The 22,480-nt window shown below is 51.1% G+C and overlaps 1 protein-coding gene across 8 annotated transcripts in view; it reads right to left on the minus strand.

Moving 5' to 3' along the window:
• Positions 1-14,596: 14,596 nt before the first annotated feature.
• PAX5 (paired box 5) overlaps positions 14,597-22,480 on the minus strand; it is a gene marked incomplete at both ends in the record, with an annotated part of 187,412 nt that continues 179,528 nt past the window's right edge. For 5 of the 8 annotated variants that reach the window (XM_080819890.1, XM_080819887.1, XM_080819886.1 and 2 more), the window contains 2 exons: positions 14,597-14,673; positions 20,875-20,961. In XM_080819890.1, coding sequence (XP_080676016.1) covers positions 14,597-14,673; positions 20,875-20,961 — 164 coding nt within the window. The remainder of the gene's footprint in view (positions 14,674-20,874; positions 20,962-22,480) is intronic. The other 3 variants (XM_080819889.1, XM_080819888.1, XM_080819885.1) reach the window with 1 other exon arrangement.

The raw sequence follows: 22,480 nt of genomic DNA on the forward strand, positions 1-22,480 counted from the left end.
TAAAGGAAGGAATCTGTACTCTGAACCAGGCAGAGTGCTATAGGCAATGGAGATAAGGTAGTGTGGCAGAAATGGCTGCTTATGTTCCAGTATCCACTCTCCCCTCTTCCCATGGTAATACAATTTGTAACTGGACAAATAGGGCCACTCAGTATAAAGATCACATTCCCCAGTTTCCCTTGCAGCCAGATGTGGCTGTGTGATTTAGCTGTGGCCAGTGGGATATAGGCCACATCTTGGACCAGAAATGCCAGGTAACAGCTTCCTGGAACCTCACTTAAGAGAGAGCTGGTTCCCTTTTCTTTGTGCCCTTTATTCTGCTCCCTGGAATCCTGATGCTGCCATCTTGGACCTTGGGACTGAGGGACTAAAAGGAGGTCCCTGTGGGTCTCCTGCAGCCAAGTCACCCTATCAGCCCTGATCTGCAGCCTCCAGACTCCATATGTGAGAGAGGGTAATCTTCTGCTTATTTAAGCTACTGTTATTCTGGGGTTTTTAGGCATTCAGAGCTTATTTATTCTATCGTGGGTAGTAAAATAAATACTAAAGGGCTTTTAAATTTTTTCTATTCTTTCTAGCTTTGCAAGAAAACATTGGACTCTTTCAAAAGGAAATTTTATTAAGAAACTAGATTCTCTAGCTAAAAATAAAGAGAAATAAAAAGCTATGTGTATATCCACTTATATACATACTCTATATGCATAAATTATCGGAAAGAATTAGAAGAGACTGTAGTCCTGGGAAAGAACTCGGGGCCTCAGGGTTGGGGTGGGAGTGAGAGTCAACTGCCTACTTTTTTGCTCTGAATTTTTTTCACACATGTATGTGTTATCTTTTTCTAATGCAAAAATCTAAAAATGAAGGAAATACCATTTTATACCTTAGAGGCCCCCAGTCTGGTGGTCACTATCAGAGGAATATTTTCAGTATTGCCAAATGGACATCCGGCTCCTCTTTCAGTGTCTCGGTGGTGGGATGCCTACGTCCTCCCTAAATAGCTTAATCTTTCCATGGAGAGGGAGAAAAGCAACAAACATGCCACCCTCTGAACTTGTTTCTGCATCTGGGGAAGAGATAAGCCGTCCTCGCAGGGCTGTGGCAACTATACCCAGGGAGCAGGCTCATCCTAACTGCTCAGCAAAGGTGCTGACGGCTGGTACCACATCCCGTGCCAGCTTGCCACTCCTGTGTGTCCCACAGTGCCTTGTAGATGCTGCTTGCTCCTACAACAATTGTCCTGCTGTGGCTGGCCTCCTCACCCCCAGAGGGGGAGCTCCCTGAGGGCAGGGATCATATTCCATTCATCTCTGTTTCCATCCCCTATGCCCAGATAAGGCCCTGACCTGGAGCAGAGATCAAGGAGAATTTACTGGCTGAAGGAAGGAGAAAACAACTGGCAATTCATTTGAATTCCCAGAAACTCCAGTTGATTGATGATTTTTACTGGATGTTTAGTTTTTCCTGGATTCAACATTCAGTTGAACCCAAGGAGTGTCGAGGTGAGGCATGATAGGGGAAGGGAACTCTGGGAACTGTGCCCAAAGGTACCACCCAGCGAGTGCTTCTCTTAAGAGGAAGAAGAAAATCCTCTTGGCATCTCTATGAGGACTTCATTGTCTGTTTCTGGGTCAGGGCATTAAGTACTCACAAGCTCAGCCCACTGCAGAGTGCAGGGACTCTAGAGACTCTGCTCTGGGGTCACACAGCCTGGCTTTGTGTCTTGACACCGCTGTTCACCAGCTGTGTAAGCTGGGGCAGGATATCTGAGCTCTCCTGCCTTAGCTTCCTCACCTGTAAAAGGATGGTTATAAGTGTACTTATCTCACTGGATTAATGTTGTAAGGAGTTCATTAAGTAATGTATGTGAAATCAATTTATTAAGGAGCCACAACTCTATGAGTTATAAACATGATTTAACTCTTCCCCAGCTCCCCCAGCTGTGCTATATAGAACTATCCTCTCTCCCTTTTCTGGTAGGGCAGCAGGATCTTTATTGACCTCACGGTCACATTTTAGAACTTTCTAGTAAATACCATCATTTATTAGATAATACAAATGATTTCTCATAAACCAAAGCTGTTTCATTCTGGAACTTAATACTCAGTTCTATTCTTTTTGAAACATTAGTCTCAAACATATCTCAAAGCTGATAGTCTACCCTCATCCCTCTGAGTAGACTAGAACTTTCTCTGGTTCCATAGCCTAAAGAGAACCTGTATTCTCTATTGCTGCATAACAAATTACCACAAACTCAGTGGCTTAAAACCACAGAATCTTATTATCTCAGTTTCTGCAGGTCAGGAGTTTGGCATGACTTAGCTTGGTCCTCTCCTTGAGGTCTCCCAAGACTGAAATCCAATATTGGCTGGGGCTTCAATTTCATTTAAGGCTTGGGGTCCTCTTCCAATTTCACTGATTGTTGGCAGAATTTGGTTCTTTGTGGTTATACAACCGGCACCCTCAGCCCCTAGAGGCTGCTCACCATTCCCTGCCACATGGCCCTCTCTACAACATGACCCTCTGCTTCTTCAAGGCCAGAAAAGCAGGGCATCTACTTCTCTGACCTCTAGATAGTCTTAAAGAAATCATCTGCTTATGTCAGGCTCGCCAGGGTAATCTCCCTTTTGATTAATTTAAAGTCAACTGATTAGGGACTTTCATGACATCCACAGGGTCTCCTCACCTTTACCTTTGTGTGGTAATCCCATGTGCCTCCCCTCCCCAACTCCTGTGGGAGGAGTTTCTGGCTGTGGGAAATCTTCCTCTGCTTCTTCTCTGTCCCCCAGCCCCACCAAAGGCTACTGTCACCACCACATAGTCTCTAGCTTTCAGATGTCTCACCAGCGGGGAGGGTCTTTGGGGCAGGGTTCTAGCAGGGTGGCGTAAAGGTGGCAACTCTGGTGCCCCACAACCCATAGGACTTACCCATGTTTCTGCCTGGTCTCCTTTCCCTGCTTCAGTAAACACAAGGACAGGTCACCAAATCTGCAGGCCATACAGGAGTGAAATTCCAGTCTCCCTTTCTTGCTCTTAAAGCCACCTTCCCTTTGCTTTGGAGACAAGAAGCAACAGCTTTGCCCTCAGGACTTCTGAACCTGCATTTTGCCCAAGCTGACCACCTTTTTCTCTCAGTCTTATATTTAGGGTGGATGGGTGAAGGCAGGGGGAGTTACTTGGTGGTCAGGTCCATTCTCTGAATTGTCTTCTCTCAGGTAGCACTGCAGAAGGTGACAGGACCCAACTCTTAGAGACTCCAAGAACTGTCAGTTTCAACTTTGGGTCTTGGCTGTGCAGTTCTGGGACAGCAGGAAAAATTCCACCAAGTCTCAGCAGCTGGTAACCACTGCTCAATAAATGCTAAGAGGTATTATTGATCAAAACTCAACCCAAAGAGTCTTATATTTAGAAGCAGGGCAGAAGATCAGAGTGGACCAGGAGCAAAGCTGCAGATGATAAGCTGTGGGACTCCTTCAGTTCCTCTGGGCCAGGAATATACTTGTTCACCAGCCTGGTATCAGGTTGAGTTCAACTGAGGGGAGGGCAGGAGTGAGGAGCAGGGAGGGCAGGACTCATGCCATTCTTCAGCTGCAGCCTATTTGTCCTTCACTGCCCCAGAGTTGGGTAGGAAAGAACTGAATAAAGCTGAGACTGAAATTCTTCACCATTCATGGTATTATAAAGATCCAGCCTGGCTAGCTATCCCCAGACCCATTTCCTCTTTCTCTTCAGCACACAGGTAGACTACATCTCTCAGCCTGTGGCCACGAGATTGAGTTTTGGCTAACAGCATGTGAGTGAAAATGATGTCTGCCATTTCCAGCTCTGCCCATGAAAACCTCCCAAGGCATGATCCTCCGCGTTCTTGCCTTTTTTGCAGGCTTGATGCAAACAGGCAAGATAACTTTGGAGGCTTCAAGTTGAAGCTGGCAAAGCCAAATAATAAAAGGGACCAAGATACCTGAGTCACTTTGTAGAATGCTGCCTGCCGACCAGGAATGCCCACATTTAACAATTATTTTAGCAAAAGACATATTCTTTTGTGTTTAGACATTTAAGTTATGGGGTATGTTTGTTTCATCAGCTGGCATTGCCTTAACCAATACACAAGTTCACAAAGGAAATGAGGAAATTACTCTGTGTCTACATTGTCCCTGCTTTTAGAACCTTCTAGGAGTTTTAGACATTTATCTGCCGTGCTCTATAAAGTCTGCACAATGTTTGAATTCCACTTCACAGAAAGGTTTTTTTTCCCAAACCCTCTTCAGGGGCCTTTCCTATTAAAAAGTCCCATTTATAGAAACTACTACTTAGCATTTTTGGAACTTGTTATCCTATTCAGCAGACTCTAAGTCAGGAGGCTTTGAACTCGGACAATTACTGCTCTTGATTAACAACAAGAACTGATGAGTTGGCCTTTCCAGTGTGCTAAGCAAACTCAGCGAAGCAGAAAATATCACTGAAGGGGAAACAACGGGAAGTGATTTTCCTGGTTACATTACGAGCCGTCGTGATATTTACACATGTTTGTGGATAATGTGGGAAACTCTGCCACTTGCATGCCCTTCCTGATGACAGTGCTGGGCTCGAGACGCCATGTTTCTCACTTGACCTGGGCTGTCGATGCCATCCTGTGGCTGCAAGCAGCCAGGCCAGTGGGAAAACCACAGACCCGGGGGTGCACAGGCGTGGGTGCAGGATCCCTGAACCATTGCTTCAGAGTATCTGCTCCTCCAGGTGTCCCTGGGGCCCCAGGCGGTCAGACCGCCCAGCTGGCGGCAGCCTAGAGGAGTGGCCGTTGCTTCATACCCTCACCAGAATGGGGTATTTTAAAAAGAGATGGTTGTGAAACTGACTCATGTTGTTTTTAATCTCGGGTTGCACTTGTACTTGTATTTCGTATGTCTTCATGTGTGAGTGGTCGTGCATGTTCTTTATGCATTTCTCTAATGGGGACAGTAGTATTTTTCATATAGTTGCATGCAAAATCTTCACATGTTAAGGCCAGTGCACCTCTTCACATTTCATAGGTTTATTTTTCCACATTATTTGTCCTTTTTTGTTGTTGTTAACTTTTTTTTTTGTACATTTAAAGTTTTAAAAAAATTAAGCGGTCAAAATCTTTTCCTTTGAGGCTATTCCATATCTTTAAGCTTACAAAGTCACATTCCATATAGAAGTGTGTATATATTCATCTATAAACACCACTAGTTTTATTAAAAATTGAAAAAGTAACCGCTTAGGGGCGCCTCCCTGGCTCAGTTGGTAGAGCATGTGATTCTTGATCTCAGGGTTATGAGTTCGAGCCCCACATTGGGTGTGGCACCTACTTAAAAGAAAAAAATAACTGTTTAATCCAGCAGGGGCTTATCTGAGTGGAAGGTGTGAGGTAAAGATCTTCCTGGGGCTTTGGTAGGCTCCTTGATGGTTCATTTCTGCATTCTACCTTTGTCTCACTCCTTTCCAGCTGCTATGACAAAAATACAATAGATTAGGTGGCTTAAAGAACAAACATTTATTTCCTCACAGTTCTGGAGGCTGAGGTCCAAGGTCAAGGCATTGGCAGATTTGGTTTCTACCTAAGGCCTGTCTCCTATGTTCCCATATGGTAGAAGGGAAAAGGAAACTCCCCAGGGTCTCTTTTATAAGATCATTTGCGAGCATTCCACCCTCAAGACCTAATCACCTCCCAAAGTTCTCTCCTCCTAATACCATCACATTGGAAATTAAGTTGCCATATATGAATTTTGCTGAGACACATTAGGCTGTGGCAACCCTCGTCCTGCATGCAGTACTGAGCGTGGCTCAGAGAAGTTTCCAACTAGAGTTTGACCTTTGGATGTAAAATTTTGGCTTCTTACAGCTGAGAAGATCTCTTGGCAAAACTCATATTGGTCATTTGGGGAAAAAACTCCCACAGTGCATGTATTCCTCACAAGATCATTGAAATAAATGTTATGAGGTTTATACCCATTGTATGGATGAAAAAACAAGGCTTCTAGAAGTTAAGAGACTGCTTACGTCAGCAAACTGACCACCCAGCCCAGGCTCTTAGGAATCTTTGTCCTGCCTTTTTCACAGCCCTACAGCGACCTCATTTCCCCACAGATCACCACCGCACCCAGCACCTAGCACCGGGCCCTGTTCCAGCAGGCGTTTGAGTGAAGGATGGGCCTAAGGTGAAAGTCTCCTACAACAGACCTCAGGTATGTCCCTCTTGTCCTCTTTGTGACAGTCACTGAGGTTGGAAGTGCTGCCGGAGGCTGCTAGAGCAGATTCCAGGCTGGCATTCCCACCCTTCTTGCTGGAGGCCTTGTGACGGCCTCCATTCTGCCTCCATTCACACCCGGGCTATGGCAGATACTGGGTGGCCCACACCCAAGGAGGGCAGGCTTGGGGCTTCTGTCCCGGGGAGCTGGAAACGAGGGCTGTGGCATCAGGGACAGCAATGTCTGCTCTGCCTCATCAGACGGTCCCATTTTCAGTTCCAAAATGCTGCCACTTCTTCCTGAAGTTCGCCTCTAAGCATGAGCCTGGGGAAGAAAGGCACTGGGCCAGCGCTCTGCTGCACCAGCACGTCTTTCTCCCTCAGGAATCACCTTCGTCACCATCCATTGCCAAAATGAATGGAGGCTGCATGGCCGGCTTTATTAAATATGAATGAGTCGCAGCCCACGGCCCCCACGCGGTCACTCACCCACTCCATCTCTGGCAATTACTGCGTCGCACACACTGTGCCAAGGGGCGCAGCGGTCCCTGCCTGCCCTTGCAGACTGACACCGCCCAGCAGGGGCAGGGCTCGGCTCTGCAACTGCCCCTGATGGAAAGCCAATCCTGGGCTCCTGTGCAGTCAGAATGGCTCTGCTTTGCAGGTAAGGGTCAGGGCACCTTCCACAGAAGGACTGTGGATTCTCGGGCTCCAAGCCTTCACTGGGTCGGGCCTGTGGCTTTGGAGCCCAAGACAAGGTCTCCTGGTCTGGTGGGCTCCTGAGCAATGTCTGCATGTTAGAAGTGTGTGGGTAATACCCAGACATTTTTTATTTCGGGCAGTTTTAAGATCCAGGTTAAGAGCACGTGTGCATGCGCACACCATCACTGAACACACATTCAGTGTGTGTTAACGTTACACTCACAAGAACCCACTAGATTGTGAGTTTCGTGTCACTAGGGTCCTTGGTAGCCCTGTTCACTGCTGTGTCCCCAGTGCTGGGGACAGAGGACCTGCTTAAACATTATTTGTTGAATGAATAAACAAGGTGGGTGTTACCATTTAGGAGCGAATGTAGTGGAGTGACAGAACTCGCCAAGGTTCTCCAGCTACTTAGTGTCAGAGCTAGGTGTCCCCTCCAGGGTGGGGCTCCAGCCAGCCCCACAGGCTGCCAGCTTGCCCGCCCAGGGCCCTTCCTGCCCTGCCCAGGCCAGGGTCCAACACCACTCCATGCTGCTATAGTTACATGGATTTGTCTGACCTTAATTCCATCAGGAGAGCCAGAAAAATTCCCCATGGCCCCATGTGGCTCTGTCAAAGTTGTCAAAAACCATCTACGAAGTTGTAAAGACAAACGAAATCAAATTCTTTTTCTGAACTTAAAAAATTACTTTTATTTTAGGAACCAATAAAATTATGGCAAATATTTACAAATAATTATCTCACATAAAGGTTACATAAAATCAATTCTTCACAAGTAACAGTCACTCATGAAAAGACACACAGATATTAAAACTACGCCAATCTTATTGCAAGTTTCTCCAACTAATCTAAAATAAAAGTGTTGCAATCAACCATTTAACTTAGAATAAAACCACAAATTTCAGGTTTGACGAGGAAAAAAAAGGTAAAAAATTAAACCAAAACCCCACCCCTGTTTTCTCCCAAGTCCCACCCCCAGCCCCTGCCCTCCTCCCAACAAAAGAAAAATATGTCCGACATCTTTGGCAAATTGGCACTGCTGTAATTACATTCAAATATTATTACACACAAAAGCAACACACGTCACTAAGAAAAAAAACCACCAATATTTCAAGTCAGTTATTTTCTACTAGAAAAAAAGAATACAAAACATACACATTTTTAAGAAGCATTTTTTTTTTTCAATCTGTTGGAGACAGATCGTCTCCCACTTTCAAAGGCAATTCAATTGTGGGGGGGGTTGTACTTTTTTTTGTACTTTTTTTTTTTTTAACAAGTAGCGTCTATGCAGGCATCACAAACTTTGGCGGATACAGTAGATATGTATTTCTTTGATGCTGGAAGGTCAGTCCCTAAGACAAAGTCAACTGTCTCAAAGAATGAGAAGCTAAATCCATGTGTCTTCCTGGCAAAGAGTTCCACTTGCAATGTAATCTGCATTTATTTCTATAAATACGCAATGTCCAAAGGCCACTAGAGGGTGAACAACCAGGGCAGATCTGTCAGCAAGAGTCAGGGCAAAACCCAAATCAGATTTCCACCCTCGGCCCAGACTTGGAGGCCCAGCGGGGGGGCAACCAGGAGGCCCCCACTGCCCATTCTACCCCCCCATTGAGCTTGTAGCGTGGGGCCAGGGGATGGGTATGCCTCTTCCTGAGCCCCAGGATGGGCTGCTGCCAGATCTGCTCACCATCTCTGACCAAAAGCTAGGAGAGCAGGCAAGAATTGGCATGAGGAGACTCAGCACTAGGTCTGAGTTTCAAGTGTCTGAGATGCAGGGTTGTGCGTGTGTGTGCGCGTGTGCACACTCACATCTGCACATATGGAGGGGAGGGCCTGATCCGGAGGCTCTGAGTTTTGCAGGGCATTTCAGAAAGACTCAGGACTTATTTATTTTTAGCTTTATAGCAATTAATTGGCTATTGATTGGTTGGAATGTTCAACTCTCCATTTCCTCAAATACAATAAAATAGTTTCATTAAAATGTATTCATGCTTGAAAATAAGGGAGCCATTAAGTGGTTTCCTTTCTGTTCCACTCCAGGGGAAATGCACCATTTGTAAATCAAAAATCCATCATCCAAAATCACTTGTTCTTAATGGTGCCTTTAGAGAAGATGAGGGACGTGGCCTTATGCGTGGTGATTTGGGGGATGAGGGTGGACCCATGGCCATTGTTGCAGGAATGGGTGGGCCTGTGGTTGGGGGGGGGGTGAGGCTCAGCTTGACCTCTTGCAGCCAGGCCTTAAGAGCTGGGCGAGGGGGTGCCTGACTCCCCATCTAACCCGCCCCCTGCTGTTGCACACACTTCCTTCCCCAGCCATGCTCAGAACTGTCTAGAGCTGAAAGGTGGAATTCCTGCCTGCCTTGTCCTGCCCACACACCAAATACACTACCTGAGATGGACTCCATTTTAGAATTCATTACGATTTCCTCAGTAAATAAAGAGTTGTGTTTTCTCTTTGTGCTGCTCAGAGGTCTAAGATGTGGGAAGGAGCATATTTAGACTTACTGTGTGGTGGTTACATTTACCCCCAGCTCAGACTTGGGCTAAATGGGACCCCTGGGAACACATGGACTGAAACTCAAGATTGGCAGGGACATGACCCTGAGGTCTCCTTGGATCCTGGGGTGGGGGGTGGTCCAGGAACGGGACCCCGTGTCGAGAAATCACAGCAAAGGAAAGAAAGTCTGGTGCCTGGCTGCTCCTGGCAAGCAGCCCACATCCAAGAAGCTACAGACCCCTCCTCAGGAGAGCGGGCAGGCTGGGGACTTGCTTCCAGTCCTCCCTGGCAGCCCCTCGGGACCTGGCCGCCACTCCGGAGATGCAGCGGCAAGCTGACAGTGGGGAAGTGCAGATCAACACTGTGGCTCCACCATGAATATGCAAGAGGGAATCCTGAGGTAAGGGGTCGGCAGGGGACAAGGGGCTGAAGGGGCTGCTGGGAGGTGGGGCGGGCTGCAGGCTAGGAGTCATGGCCTGACTGTCCAACTTTCCGATTATGTTTTGTTACCTTTTAAGAAATGCACTTGCCTTGGACCTCTCCAAGGCCAAAATAACTAAAGGAATAAATTCTCCAGGAGCACCAGTGTGCGTGCCTGGAAACCATCAAAGGCAGGCTCCTAGACGGGTGACAGGGCCACGGCCGCAAAGCCAACTTCTTAGCGGGGCCTCCCAGGAACTGGTCTAGCCCAGAGCTCTGTGGGTGTCCACCCGCTCCAGCTTGGGCCTGGCCGATCCAGGGGCCTGGCTTTCTCTCTACCCTCTGGGCAGCTGAGTCTCAGACATATCTTGTTTCTAGGTGTTTGTCAGGAGTGCTTGGTTTGTTTTTAAGATTTGCTCCCCATGGCTTGGAGCTAAAATCTAGCTGAAATGTCATCCAGAAGGAAAGAAGCTGGTACCAGAGGCTCCCAAAGGTACGGCAGTTGCTCTGGGCTATGACTTCTCATAAAGGGATTTTACCCCTCAGTGCCCTGTGGCCACATCTGGGGCACTTCCCCCCCACACACACACACAGGAAGGACCCCTCTCAAAGCCAACAGTCCCTCCACTCCCACCACTCCCAACTGTTCTATCCAACCCACCTTCAAAGCCCAAACAGTCTGCAAGAGCCCAGGGTGAGGAGGGAGGGGTAGGGACTGGGGAGGCCCGTCCCCGACAGTGACTGGCCTGACAAGCTGAAGCACGTCTCCCATCTCGCTGGGCTCCCGTCTTCAGTGAAAGGCAGGAGGTGAAGAAGAAAGGTAGCACTGGACAAAAGTTATTGGGTCGCGAGCTAGGAGCCAGTGGATCAAACGTGGCCCACAAACCTATTCTTTTGGCTGGAAGAGCATTTAAAAAGTTTCCACCTTTGAATGCCCCTGGATGGGGCCAGGTCCTACCCCCCATGCCTCCTCAAGCCCTGCCTGAGTGACAAGATGACTCTACCTGCCTGACTGGGGTAGCAGCGGTTCAGGGGCCTGGCCTGTGGCTGCCATCAGGGCCTGGCTGGGGAATGCCTACATGTTGTCACAGACAGGTCTGAAGTCGGAGCCACAGTGAGGGGATATCTTGTAACCCCTGGAACCTTAGACCCTGGGAATCAGAGGCAGGCCCCGCCAGGGCCGATGGTGTGGTCTTGGATGCGCTCTGATCCCCTCAGAGTCTCAGGACCCAGCAGGGAAGAAATGTGAATGAAACCTCAGCAGCACTGAAGTGAAGGAATCTGGGCAAAGACTTTGCAGGTTTGGTGTTAATGGAAACCACGGTAGACCAGCAAAGCCACCAAGCCTCAGGCCATTTGGTCAGGCCAGCCTCTAGGTCCCTGTTCTTTCTGTCCTCATTGCGGGTATAGGGGGTTTCTAGGGATTGAAGGGTGTGTCTAAGCCATATGCTCCCATGACAAGAGCACAATTTCTGTGGAGAGAGAATGAGGCCCAGAGATCTGAGAATTCACCTTACCTCTGTCTTGCCATGCAAGCCCCATATCTCAGTTTTCCCATCTCTAGAATGGGTATTGTGATCTTTGCTCCAGGGAACGGTCAAGGATTGCAAAGCACCATACAAATGTGAGTTATGAAAGGGCTAACCCTAACTAAGGCGCCTTGGGAAAGGAAGGCTGGATTTGATATGTCCTCAGATTTTTCAAGGCTGGAGCTAGACTAATGGTATGAAACTTTTTTTTTTATAAAATCCACAGGGTCCTTTCTGAAAGAGCCGGAACATAGGGCTGGACCTGTGGAGGAACTCCCCAGGCTTCCAGCCACAGGACTGGTGAAAGCCCTGGCCTTGTTTTCCATTCAGAATTCTCTGGCATTTACTCAACGGCTTGTGTCCTTTGGAACCTTTCTCTCTAAGCTCCCAGGCAGTTCTACCAGGCAGTGAGTGGACTCTGGGCTGGGGAGAGCAGGTACTTGTGTGAGAACGTGCATGTACATCCTTGTGCTCTTGTGCTTCTGCCTGGCAGCCCAGGAATCAAGGGTTTGTCTTATAAATACAAATGCAATCTGAAGACCAGCAGAGCCTCAGGGGAGATAGGAAAGGCATGGATGGAGCTCATCACAGGGCACAAGAAGGAACAGAAGGGGACCAGCTGGGCTTTGATGAGGAAGGACAGTGTTTGCTTTAAGCAGTTGGTTCAGGGAAGGCCAACTTCCCAATAGCCTGAGACCACAAGGGGACGTGGACCAAAGGTGTGGGTACAAAAGGCCAAAGGCCTGATCTGCAGACCCCTGGGCCCACCCCTCCCTGCAGGAGGGAAGGCGGGAGGGAAGGAGGAAAGGAGAGGCCAGCTACCGTACCTTCTCCTACCTTGCCTGGCAGGTGGAGGCTGGAGCTAGTTCATCCTGTTCCTGGAGGTGGGCTCTGGCCACAGCTACCTCCCTTCTTGGCCCAGCAGGTTCCAAGGTGGTGGGTGTGCCTGCAGGGAGCGCCCTGGCTCCACCTCTGCCCTGGGTGGCTGGGCCTCCTGTCACTAATAGCTCAGGACTTTCCATCTGTGGCAGTGGGCCCAGAACGATTTCCCACTGCCCTTGCTGTCAACTTCTCTCTCCAGGGATGGAGGGATCGCCTGGTGCCAGGGGTCAGGAGGCTGAATCTCAGCCCCACCTCTGCCAGTCACTGCCTGGGGGACTCCACCTTGTTGAGCCCCAGTTTCCTCTTCTCTCCCACCACCTTGTAGGATGGTGGGGAGAAAACACGTGGTGGCCAGAGATCTGTTCTATTTCCCTGCATTGTCCTAGGCTTCCCCAAACTGGGCCTCAGTTTCCCCTGGGGGGAGCTGGACTAGATCTTTTCAAGGCAGATTCCCATCCCTCTGCGTGTTCTTATTTCCCATTTGGTCCAAATATTAGTAGGACATAGATGCCCACCCCCTACGCTTGCTCAGAAGTAGAAGACCTGCCCCCGGATGGCCCAGTTACAGCCCCAGCATCCTGGGAAAGAGGAAGGCAAGGCAAGATAACTGGAGGATGGCCTTGTAGGTGACCCAGCTATACCAAGGCAGTCGAGGCTCAGAGGGGAAGGTCTTGTCCAAGGTCACACAGCAAAGAAGTGGTGTGGCCAGGACAAGACCTCCCAGGCCCAGTAACCCCAGGCTCTGCTCTGCCCCAGCACTTTGCCAACTTGGTGACATGCAAACATCAGAGACCCTGTCACACAAGACGGCTAAGTCCATTTTCATCTATGTAATTAAGCCTGTATTGGGACAGGGCCTTCATCTTGTTGTTCTGACTTGGCAAGAAAGACAACTGAAGGAATTGAGGCTCCAGGCAGAAGGATGGTGGCCCCTGGCACTCCTATTTCAAAACTACTCCTAGTTCACACAGCAGTTCCTCACTGCTTATCTTGCTCCCCTCCTGAAAGGCCTTCTTCTGTCCCCCACATCTTCCCAAGTGTTTTTTCTGACCACTCCAGCATCCACTGAAGTCTCCAAGCTCCCAGGGTCCTTGGTCATGACCCTGACCATCACCACCCCTTGCATCAATAGGTATATACCCACTGTGCAAAGTTAGGCATCTGCTCCCACCCCAGCACCTCTATTCCCAGCTGCATACGAGGCTCCACGGGGACAGGGAGGGGCTAATTGGGAAGCTCTGGCTGACTGCTGTAGGTGTTTGTGGTCCTCAGTGCAATAATGTCTTTTTTGTTAATTATCGTCTATGTGCCAGGGACAGGCTTGCCCAGAATCCACTTTCTGGCATCCTGGAGGGTGGGAGAAATGTCCATAGTGGGTGTCCAATGTGATTTGAGCCTGGACACGCCTCAGAAAATACATCCCAGTTCAGGTCAGTGGTTCCAGGGGCTTGGGAGTCCCTGCCTTGGACTATGGTCTTCTGGGTCCTGTCCAGCCCCAGGATTCCAAGTCCACAATGCAGTCAGCACCTTGGACAGCATCTTTAGACTTGCTAGCTGAGGACTCTCCCAGACAGTTCTTTGTTCTCTTTGAGTCCTTTGATATGGAAAAGAGCTGCTCACACTGCACTGGGGCCAAAAGAGTGGAGTCGGGAAGGCAGGGCATCTCTCCAGTGTGTTTCTCCTGAGGAGGGATCTCAGGGGGGAAGCTTGAAGCATAACCAGCCCGATGAGCCTCTTAGTCCAGACGTTAAAGAAGTAGCAATGAGCAGGAGGCTGTGCCCATAAGTGGGCATCCTTGGTCTCAAGGACAACTCCGAGCCCACCTGTAGGGGGCAGCCAGGACAGAGGGGATGCTCTGCACACAGGTCTAAGATGTCCTGTGACACATCAGGAGTACTGGATGCATAATGGGTGGGCAGTCTGCTCAGTTGGACCCTCAGGCCCACAAAAAAGCAAGAAGGTATTTACACGGGTGCTGTTGAAGTGACAAAAGCAAGCTCTCCTTCCCAGGCCTGGGGCAGGAAGACAGGTGGATGGTCAGTCAGCTGGGGACTGGCAGGCTAGGCTAGGGCTACAGTTGTCTGCAGAAAGTCTGTGGCTTTGCAGATACCTAGTTGCTGTTGGGAGAAGCTCACTGATTGACTCTTAGAAATGGACGTGTGTCTAGAAGTCCAATGGCCTTACCATAGAACCCCAGCTCCCTGGCAGGAAAAGGTTGAGAGGGAGTTTCAGGCGAGAGGGGGTTGCTGGGGGATGGTCTCACTGGGCCCCTCTGGCTGTCTTCGGAGGGGCTGAGAGGCTATCGCCCTCAGTGATATGTGTTATAAGTGCTTGGCGCCCGCCTGGCTCCGAGGGTCAGTGACGGTCGTAGGCAGTGGCGGCTGCAGGTGGGGCAGCTCCTCGGGCTGCGGCGCTGTAATAGTATGGGGAGCCTGGGGGAGACAGAAGAGGGCATGGAGGTTCGAGGGTGACCTTGTACCTGCAACCCCATACCTGGGGTCCCCTTTCTACCAGGGGCCCCTCCCCTTCCTCCCAGGCCACCAAGATCTCTGTCCCAGTCTGTTCCCCAGATTGCAAGCTTAATTAGGGTTGCTTCCTCTTAGGAGATTTCAAGAGCTGGGGGAGGCAGACTGGGGCCCTCAGGTCCAATCCTTCCTGCTGCCCGTTTCAGTAAATAACGGTTTACTGGAACTCAGCCTTGCCCCTTTGATTCTGTGCTGTCTGTGGATGCTGTCCTGCTACCGCAGCTGAGCTGACTGCTGCAGCTGAGGTCACATGTTCTGCCAAGCCCCAAATATTTACTGTCCAGCCCTTGACAGGACAAGTTTGCCCACTTCTGGCCTAGAGGGTGAAAAGCCATCACTTCTTAGTTTGCCCTGTGGATCCCTTGTGACCTGACTCTGCCCACCTCTCTGGCTTTCCCCCCAACAACCACAGCCCACACCGTGCACAGACCACACCCCAGGGAGCTCAGACTGCACACAAGTCTCAAGGACACCCTCATGCTAATAGCAACTACCCATGGAGAAGCATTTCTTCGGCCTCGCACTGCTTTTTCACATGTGTTGTCTCATCTCCGCCTCCAGGACAGGCGAATTAGCCCATTGTAGCCTCCTCTCGTTGCCTCTCTGCCTCTTCGCCTCTTCCTGTGCTCCTTTCTGAAGCCCTCCTGAGCTCAGCCTCCTCTGCAGCCTGGACCTGGGGCCCCAACCATCTCTTTTACTGCTGCTTCCCCTGCCCCTGGACGCCCCTGGATGGAGAGCCCCACATGGGCAGGGGTGGGCTCTGCTCTTTCCCGTGTCTGTCTTCAGTCCCCGGTCGGTAGCCAGGCATGTGGCCTGTGCTCACAGCCAGGTTAGATGAGTAAATGCATGGCAGCACCAAGTAAACAGACAGTAGCAGAGACCCCTGCCCATTTACTCATTTCTTTTCTGGCTCTGTTGGGGACAGTAAGGGGCAATAATCACAAACATCACAGACCAATGTTCAGAGTCAGCAGGGGGATTAGAGCTCTGGGGAATGCAAGATGATTCTGGCAGAGTCAGGTTTCCTGGAGGATGTGGTTTGGGCTGGGTTTGGAGGACAGGAAGAGACAGACATGGGGAGCCTGAGGTATGGGAGTCCATGGTGGCTCCTCTCCCTGTGGAGGCCCTCCTACCTGTGACCTCCAGACAGAGCCAGGGTGAGGGCCAGGCTGGGTTCCTCCCACTGTCTCCAGGCTTCATTCTGGGGCTACCTGCTTCGGACAAGGCCTCCAGGAGGCCTTACGCTGTGCCCAAACTCCTCCCCAGGGATGAAAGAGTCTGGGGGACTCGGGGAGGCCAGCGGATTCTCAGAACTACAAAGCTTAGAGGTGCCAGGCCATTGCCTCATTTTACAGGTGAGGACACGAGGCTCAACATACAAAACCACATGCCGAAAGCCACAGGGCCTCTCAGTGCCACAGCCTGGCCCACATCCAGGACTCTTCCCACCATGGTACAGTCCATGGTCTGTCTACGCAGTGCTGGGGGGCAGGGTTTATCCAGGTGGACAGTGGTGAGGGCCCTCGTGGCCCCCAGACCATGCATGGGAATAGTGAACTGCTTAATTCCCTGGGGGAGTGGACTCGAGTTTGTTCTGAAATCCCAGCCAAATCCAAACCAATTCTGGTGAGTCTCCCAGATACCATAGCTGAGCACCAAATCATGGACTCTTGGCTGAATGACCCTGAACAAGTGGCTTAAATCCAAGTCTCAGTTTTCTCCTATGTAAAAGGAGGTCATAATGGGGTGTTAGGAGGGCACCACAAGACAAGGATATGAAAGTGTTTTGGAAATTGACACTCTTCTAAGCCACTTATAGCCATTCACTCTTTCCATTTCCAAAACCATTCCATCAGGTAGAGACTAGCGTTGTCCCCATGTAGCAGAGGAAGAAGCTGAGGCACAGAGACTGAGTAGGTTCCCCAAGATTACACAGCTCTTACGTGATCTAAAGGGCAGGAGGCACTGTAGCACCTGCCACTGGCCCTCCAAACCCAGTCCTAATGACTGCTTCCTCCCTTTGCCTCCCTGGGGAGGGAGTATGGCTCAGACAGCAGTGACAGTGGAGGAGGAGAGGGAAATGCCTCTCCGTGCTGATCTAGAAGGCAGAGACACCCATCCCATGCCTAAGTGTTCCCAGAGATGGCTTTTCCTGCTGCCTCCTCTGTTACCTTCCTAGTTGGAGTCCTGGCTCAGAGACACCTGTCAGCCAGCCTTCTCTGTCCTCTCTTCGGGGTTGGGGACAGCATTAGGACAGTCCCCATGGAGAATCTGTGGTGCCAGCCCTGCATCCTGCCTTAGAGAGGAATGTGCCCCCCCCCGGGGGGGCTGTCCTGCAGGCCTGGGCAGGGCAGAGGAGTGGAAAAACAGCAGGGACTGCCCTCACCAAGGGGTCTCCAGGGGCAGCAAATGTAAGTCCTCTGGGAGGAACCCGGCTCTGCCCTCCCTGTTCCCGTAGGCTACCACTCACCCCTGGCTCTGACTCATTCCCCTCCCAAAGCCTAATTTCTTGGCCAGCTGGTCCTGAAAAATCAAAAATGCTTGCATTTACCATGAGAAATGAAACCACCACCTTCCGAAGCACTGTGTCTTTCTGGTGCCCATTAGACCTCCATCTAGAATAAACTTGTCCTTTTCTTCTGCCATTTTTTCTAATTCACAGTTTTATCAGTTTGTTCTTGACACAGTCATTCCAGGTTCCTGCTCACTCCCTTATCTATCCCCTTAGAGCCGGCCCCACACACACCCATTCTAATCCTAACTGACCCCTGCTTTCTTCCCTACCCCACCTGCCTCTGTGCCCCGCCCCCCAGCCTGGTCGTTGTGCCCTGGCTGGGCCTTGTGTGGGCACCGTGCTGGCGGCTCCTGCAGACGGGGCTCGAGGGGAGGGGAGTTCTGAGAATTCAGTGCCCCGCCTCACTAGGGCGGCATTGCCCATCCTGGCTTTGGGGGGTTTCTGGGAAGGGGACTACAACCAGGCTGGCCAGGGTGCAGGTGGTGCATGTAAGGCTGTGAGCACACAGGTGTGTGCATGTATGCATGTGTGTGTGTGTGTGTGTTGAGGGGGGGTCTCACCTGTTTCTGCAGCTCCCACTGATCGAGCAGGGGCACCAAGGAGCCTCAGAGCAGCTTCCCACATCCCACCCTGGTTCCTTCCCCAGAAATAGTTGGTCTACCTCTCTGTCCAGGGGGATGCTTTCAGTTAAAGGCCTGAAGACATGCTGGGTAGAGGACAATCTGGCAGATGTGATGGGCATGCAGCTTATTTGCAAGACTATGGTACAGTGAGCCCCGTGCTTCAGGAAGGTGGGATCACTGCTTATTTAGGGCTGTGGGCCTCAGGAGAGCACCAGATTCAGCCCCTGCCTGAACGAAGCAGACAGTGGCAATTATCCTCATTTTACAGCTGAGACAACTGAGGCCCAGACTGGAGGATGGCCTGACTACAATTTCCCAGATTACAGACTTGGGAAGTACAGGGGCCGTTTCTCATGTCTGTCTGCCCAGTGTTGTGTTGACTTTTCCTGTGTTTGCAGGGTGTCCTGTGGTATGAGGCCCGCCTCTTTGAATGAACTCATTCTCTCATTCTGCTTGCTGCTAGGGCACAAGTGTGTCCCCTGGGCTCTGCCTATTAGAGCCTCTTGCATGTGACTTTGATAGGGAAGGGCGCCCTGGGAGGAAGTAAGTGGGCCAAGAGACTTCATCTGCTAGGAGCAGATGGCGGAGGCACCCAGCTCCAAGTGGGAGTGGCGGCAGGGCTGAGCTCTCCCACACCCTGGCCAGAGCAGCAGCAGAGGGCGGAGAGCCAACTGGGCACAGCAGGAGGGCTCCCCAGCCCTGGTGGTGTGGCTGGGTGATGTCCCCCACCATGTCCCCCCACACCTGTCTCTGGTCCTCCTGGAGATTCTAGAAGCCCCAATACCCCTTAATAAATTGGTTTTCTGCTTCAACCAGAGTGGATTCTGTGGTTTGCAACTGGAAGCCTGACAGATAAATACAGTAACCTGGCTTTCAAAAATTGGTCAGAGCTGTTCTCATCACACACACAGTCTGAGTCTTCAGGCCCCTCAAGGCTTCCTATGGAGGGACGAGGCCTCTTTTCCTTGATGTCGTGCTGTTCAGACTTCATTGGTCGGGGAGACTAAGAGTACCACATCATACCCTGGTTATGAATATAAGCTCCGGGGCCAGGGTAACCAGAGTTTGAGTCCTCATTCTGCCAACTGCAGGCTGTGTGACCGTGGCTAAATTATTTACCCTTTCTGAGCCCACTGTCTTGATCTATATAATAGAGATAATAGTATGCACTCCCTTGGGCTGTTGAAATGATAACATAAGGAAACCCACCTGAAGAGTTTTCCCCAGCGCCCACACAGTGAGCTGGTACTCATTTAGATGGACGGAGTTTTAGTTCTTTCTCCTCTCCATAGTGGTTCTGGCCCTCTTAAGGCACTGAGCACCTCTCTGCACAGACACCCTTGCCTGAGGCTCCCTCAGCCCCAGCCTGGAGGCTCCCTGAGACAGAGTCCTCATATTTCCGTACCAGGCACGCACAGCCCATGCCTAACACCCAGGCATGTGAACTGCCTGCCCTCCAGCACGAGCAGCGAAGGCCTCAGATGCCACCCAGCACCAGCCTCCCCTTGCCATCCGCTTGAGCCCCAGACCCAGCCCTCTGCCCCTATCCCTCTGAAAGACTCTGGTTCAAGGAGACTGTGGTTAGCCTTTGCCTCCTAAGACTGACAGCTAGGTCAACTCAGAAACCAGAGCCTCTCCAAACAGTTGCTTCAGGAAAAGCATTAGGTAAATGGAGACGTGGTTCAATACTTAGAATTGATTTTTACCAAAACCAAAAAAGAAGTCTACAGATCAGCCCATACAGGAGGCCAAAGTAGTAAGATCCCAATCATTTATAAAATGAAATCTCTCGGCTTAGGGACCAGGAGTAGTAACTGGTAGTAATCGTTCTTTATTGTACCCACAAGGTTTGCATGACCTGCCAGAAGTCTCTGGGCAGCTGGAGGCCCAAGTACACCGATGGGTGGCAGCCAGGAAGGGACTGTGTCTGTGACATGTATGCCCCCTAGTCCTCTAATCACAGACCCATGACCTGGCAACTTGAGTCCAAAGGGACCAGGTTCTTGCTTTTTTGAAGTCTGTTTCCCATTCCTAAAATAATCCAGGATCCAGGAATTAATAGGTTCTACTTAACCTGGCCTTTCAAAGCTGGACAGACAAGCCTGGGTGATCTCTAAGGCGCATCCTGACTGTGTGGGAATTCCTCGGCTAACTGCTGGGGCAGGATCCGTGCTGCTGCTTGAAGCTCATTGGCTAGCTCTGCCCCCAGGTGGTGAGTGACATCTGTGAGCCCTGGCCCCCTGCTTAATGCTCCAGAACCTCCAGCTCCCATTAATCACTCACCAGCTGGTTTCATGTCAGCTCTTTTTGGCCTTTTGAGGGCTGAGTTAGCCCTGCTTGGTCTTTGCAGGGGCCCACATATCTCCGATGATATACACAGATCAGGCTGGCCCCAGCAATGGATAATCTGCCAGCCTGAGGCCTGGGTAGAGGTGGGGCACCAGCTAAGCTCGGAATGGCGGGACGAGGAAGGCCTTTGGGCACAAGGCAATCAATTTCCCAATGGAGTTGGCTCTGCTGAAGTCCATGCAGACATCACTAATCAATCACTAAGCCTCAGTCCTTATCAAGACAGGTAGCCACTACTAATCAATCCAAGTTGGCCTCCTTGCTGTCTCTGAGATTTCTCACCAGAAGATTCAATGATTCTTAAGAAATATGTTACTCCCGGGCAGGCACTTTTTCTACACTTCCCCCCTTCCTTCAGTGCCTCTTTTTCTGTTTCCCTTCTCTGCCATTTTCCCTTATCTGCCAAAACATCTTGGAGAGGGAGGAGGGCTCAAGTAGAGCTGGAGCGGTGTTTACTGTCTGAAGCTCCCATCACAACTCCTGGCTAGCACATATCTGACGCAAGCTACCCACCCCCACTAAGGGACCAGACCGCAGGCTGTCAAGGGACCCTGGCCCAAAGAGAGTCCTAATGTGGCAACTGATGGCCCTGGGGCCCCACAGGCTTCTACCAATACTCACCGAGCAGCCCTGGGTTGGGGAACCTCCAGGAGTCGTTGTACGAGGGATACTGAGGGTGGCTGTAGGGGCTCCCGGAAAACTCACTCCCTGCATGTGGTGGGCGGAGAGAAAACAGGAACCAAATGTCAGGTCAGGTTTGGAAAATGCCAATGGCATTTGCCTCCTATAGAAACGGCAGGCACTCTTCGTAACCAATAAAGGCCGTTCTGGCCCATGTTCCTATCAAGCAGACAGCTAACACGGGCCTTGTGTTTCCCCCTGTAATATTTTCCTTAGCAGAGGGAGTGAGTATCAGCCTCTAACATGCATAACACCATGTGCCAGGTGTTCCCTGGGGATATCGGACCATTTTACAGGTGAGAAAACCGATGCCCAGGATCACTCACAAAATGGTCTTGATCCAAGTCCGAAGCTGCAGACAGCCTGGCTCTCAGCCCTGACTGAGGCACTCCAGTGCCCCAGTGTGGTTTCAGTTTCACTGCCTGTGTGTTTCCTGAGTGGCTCTGGACTGAGAAGCCAAAGGTCACCTCGGCTCTAGTCTGGCCCTCTGTGTTGTGAATCCAGAGGGGGCTGCTCTCGGGGCCCTGGTCTACCGGGGAGGATGAGACAGATGCTCAGGTCCATGCCAGGAGAAGGCAGATGGCACTTTGCAGAGAAGGCTGGGGAGCACAGCAGAGGGAGTGTGTCGGGGCCTTCCAGGCATTGGGAAAGGGCCCGAGGTTTGCTGCTGGGATGCTCAGGCAGAAGCTATGAGCTGTGTCAGGGTAGGGATGGCATTGGGGAAAGGCGGCGCAGTAGGACTTGAGGACGGCTCACTCTGGCCCTGATGCTCACGGGGCCCTGCTTCTTGTGTCTGGCACTTCCCTGTGCTCTTTCTTCAGCCCCCAGAGAGTCTGTTTATCACCAGCCAGTCCTAGGAAAGGAGTCCAAAATTGCTGCTCGCAAACCTTGCTGCTTTGGCTCTGCTTGTCTCCTCCCTGTGCCTGGGATTCCCAGAGCGCCTGGTTTGGACCTCACATAGAGCGGATACCGCAATGCCTGGCCCGGTTGTGTTGGTAGCTGGCTGGCGAGAGGCTTTGTAAGCCACTGGTTACAGAGCATGTGGCCCTTCCCTGGCAGTGGTGACAGGAGTTACACAGCCTCAGGAGACCACCCTCAGCCCAGACATGCTTCCGTGGATTCCTCTCAAGGATGCCAAAGGGCAGGAGCCTCCAGAAGGCCAACCAGAAGGCAGGACCTGGAGCGCTGCTCTTTCCTCAGCATCCAGGCCCAGATGTAGGGTCCCTGGGGCTCCACCAGGTAGGGCAGAAACAATAAGGGAAGCCCAAGGGGCCAGCTGCTCCCACCCCCTGGGCCCACCTGGCCCCCTCCCCATTTCTATAGGCAACCACAGGCGGAGCACATGCACACACACGTGCGCGCACACACACATGCTCCTCCTCAGGCCTCTCTGGGGGCCACTCCCAGCCTGACAGGCTGAGCCTTCCAATTCTCTGTTTTTTATGCCTCAGTGGTCAGGGTGTCAGGTTCCGGCGGAGGGAGGGAGAGCATGGTGACAGAGCTGGGCTGCAGCAGCCCAGGCTCCGCATATCCATCAGTGCCTCCT

Source organism: Martes martes, assembly GCF_963455335.1.
Source record: "Martes martes genome assembly, chromosome: 12".
Classification (NCBI taxonomy): Eukaryota; Metazoa; Chordata; class Mammalia; order Carnivora; family Mustelidae; genus Martes; species Martes martes.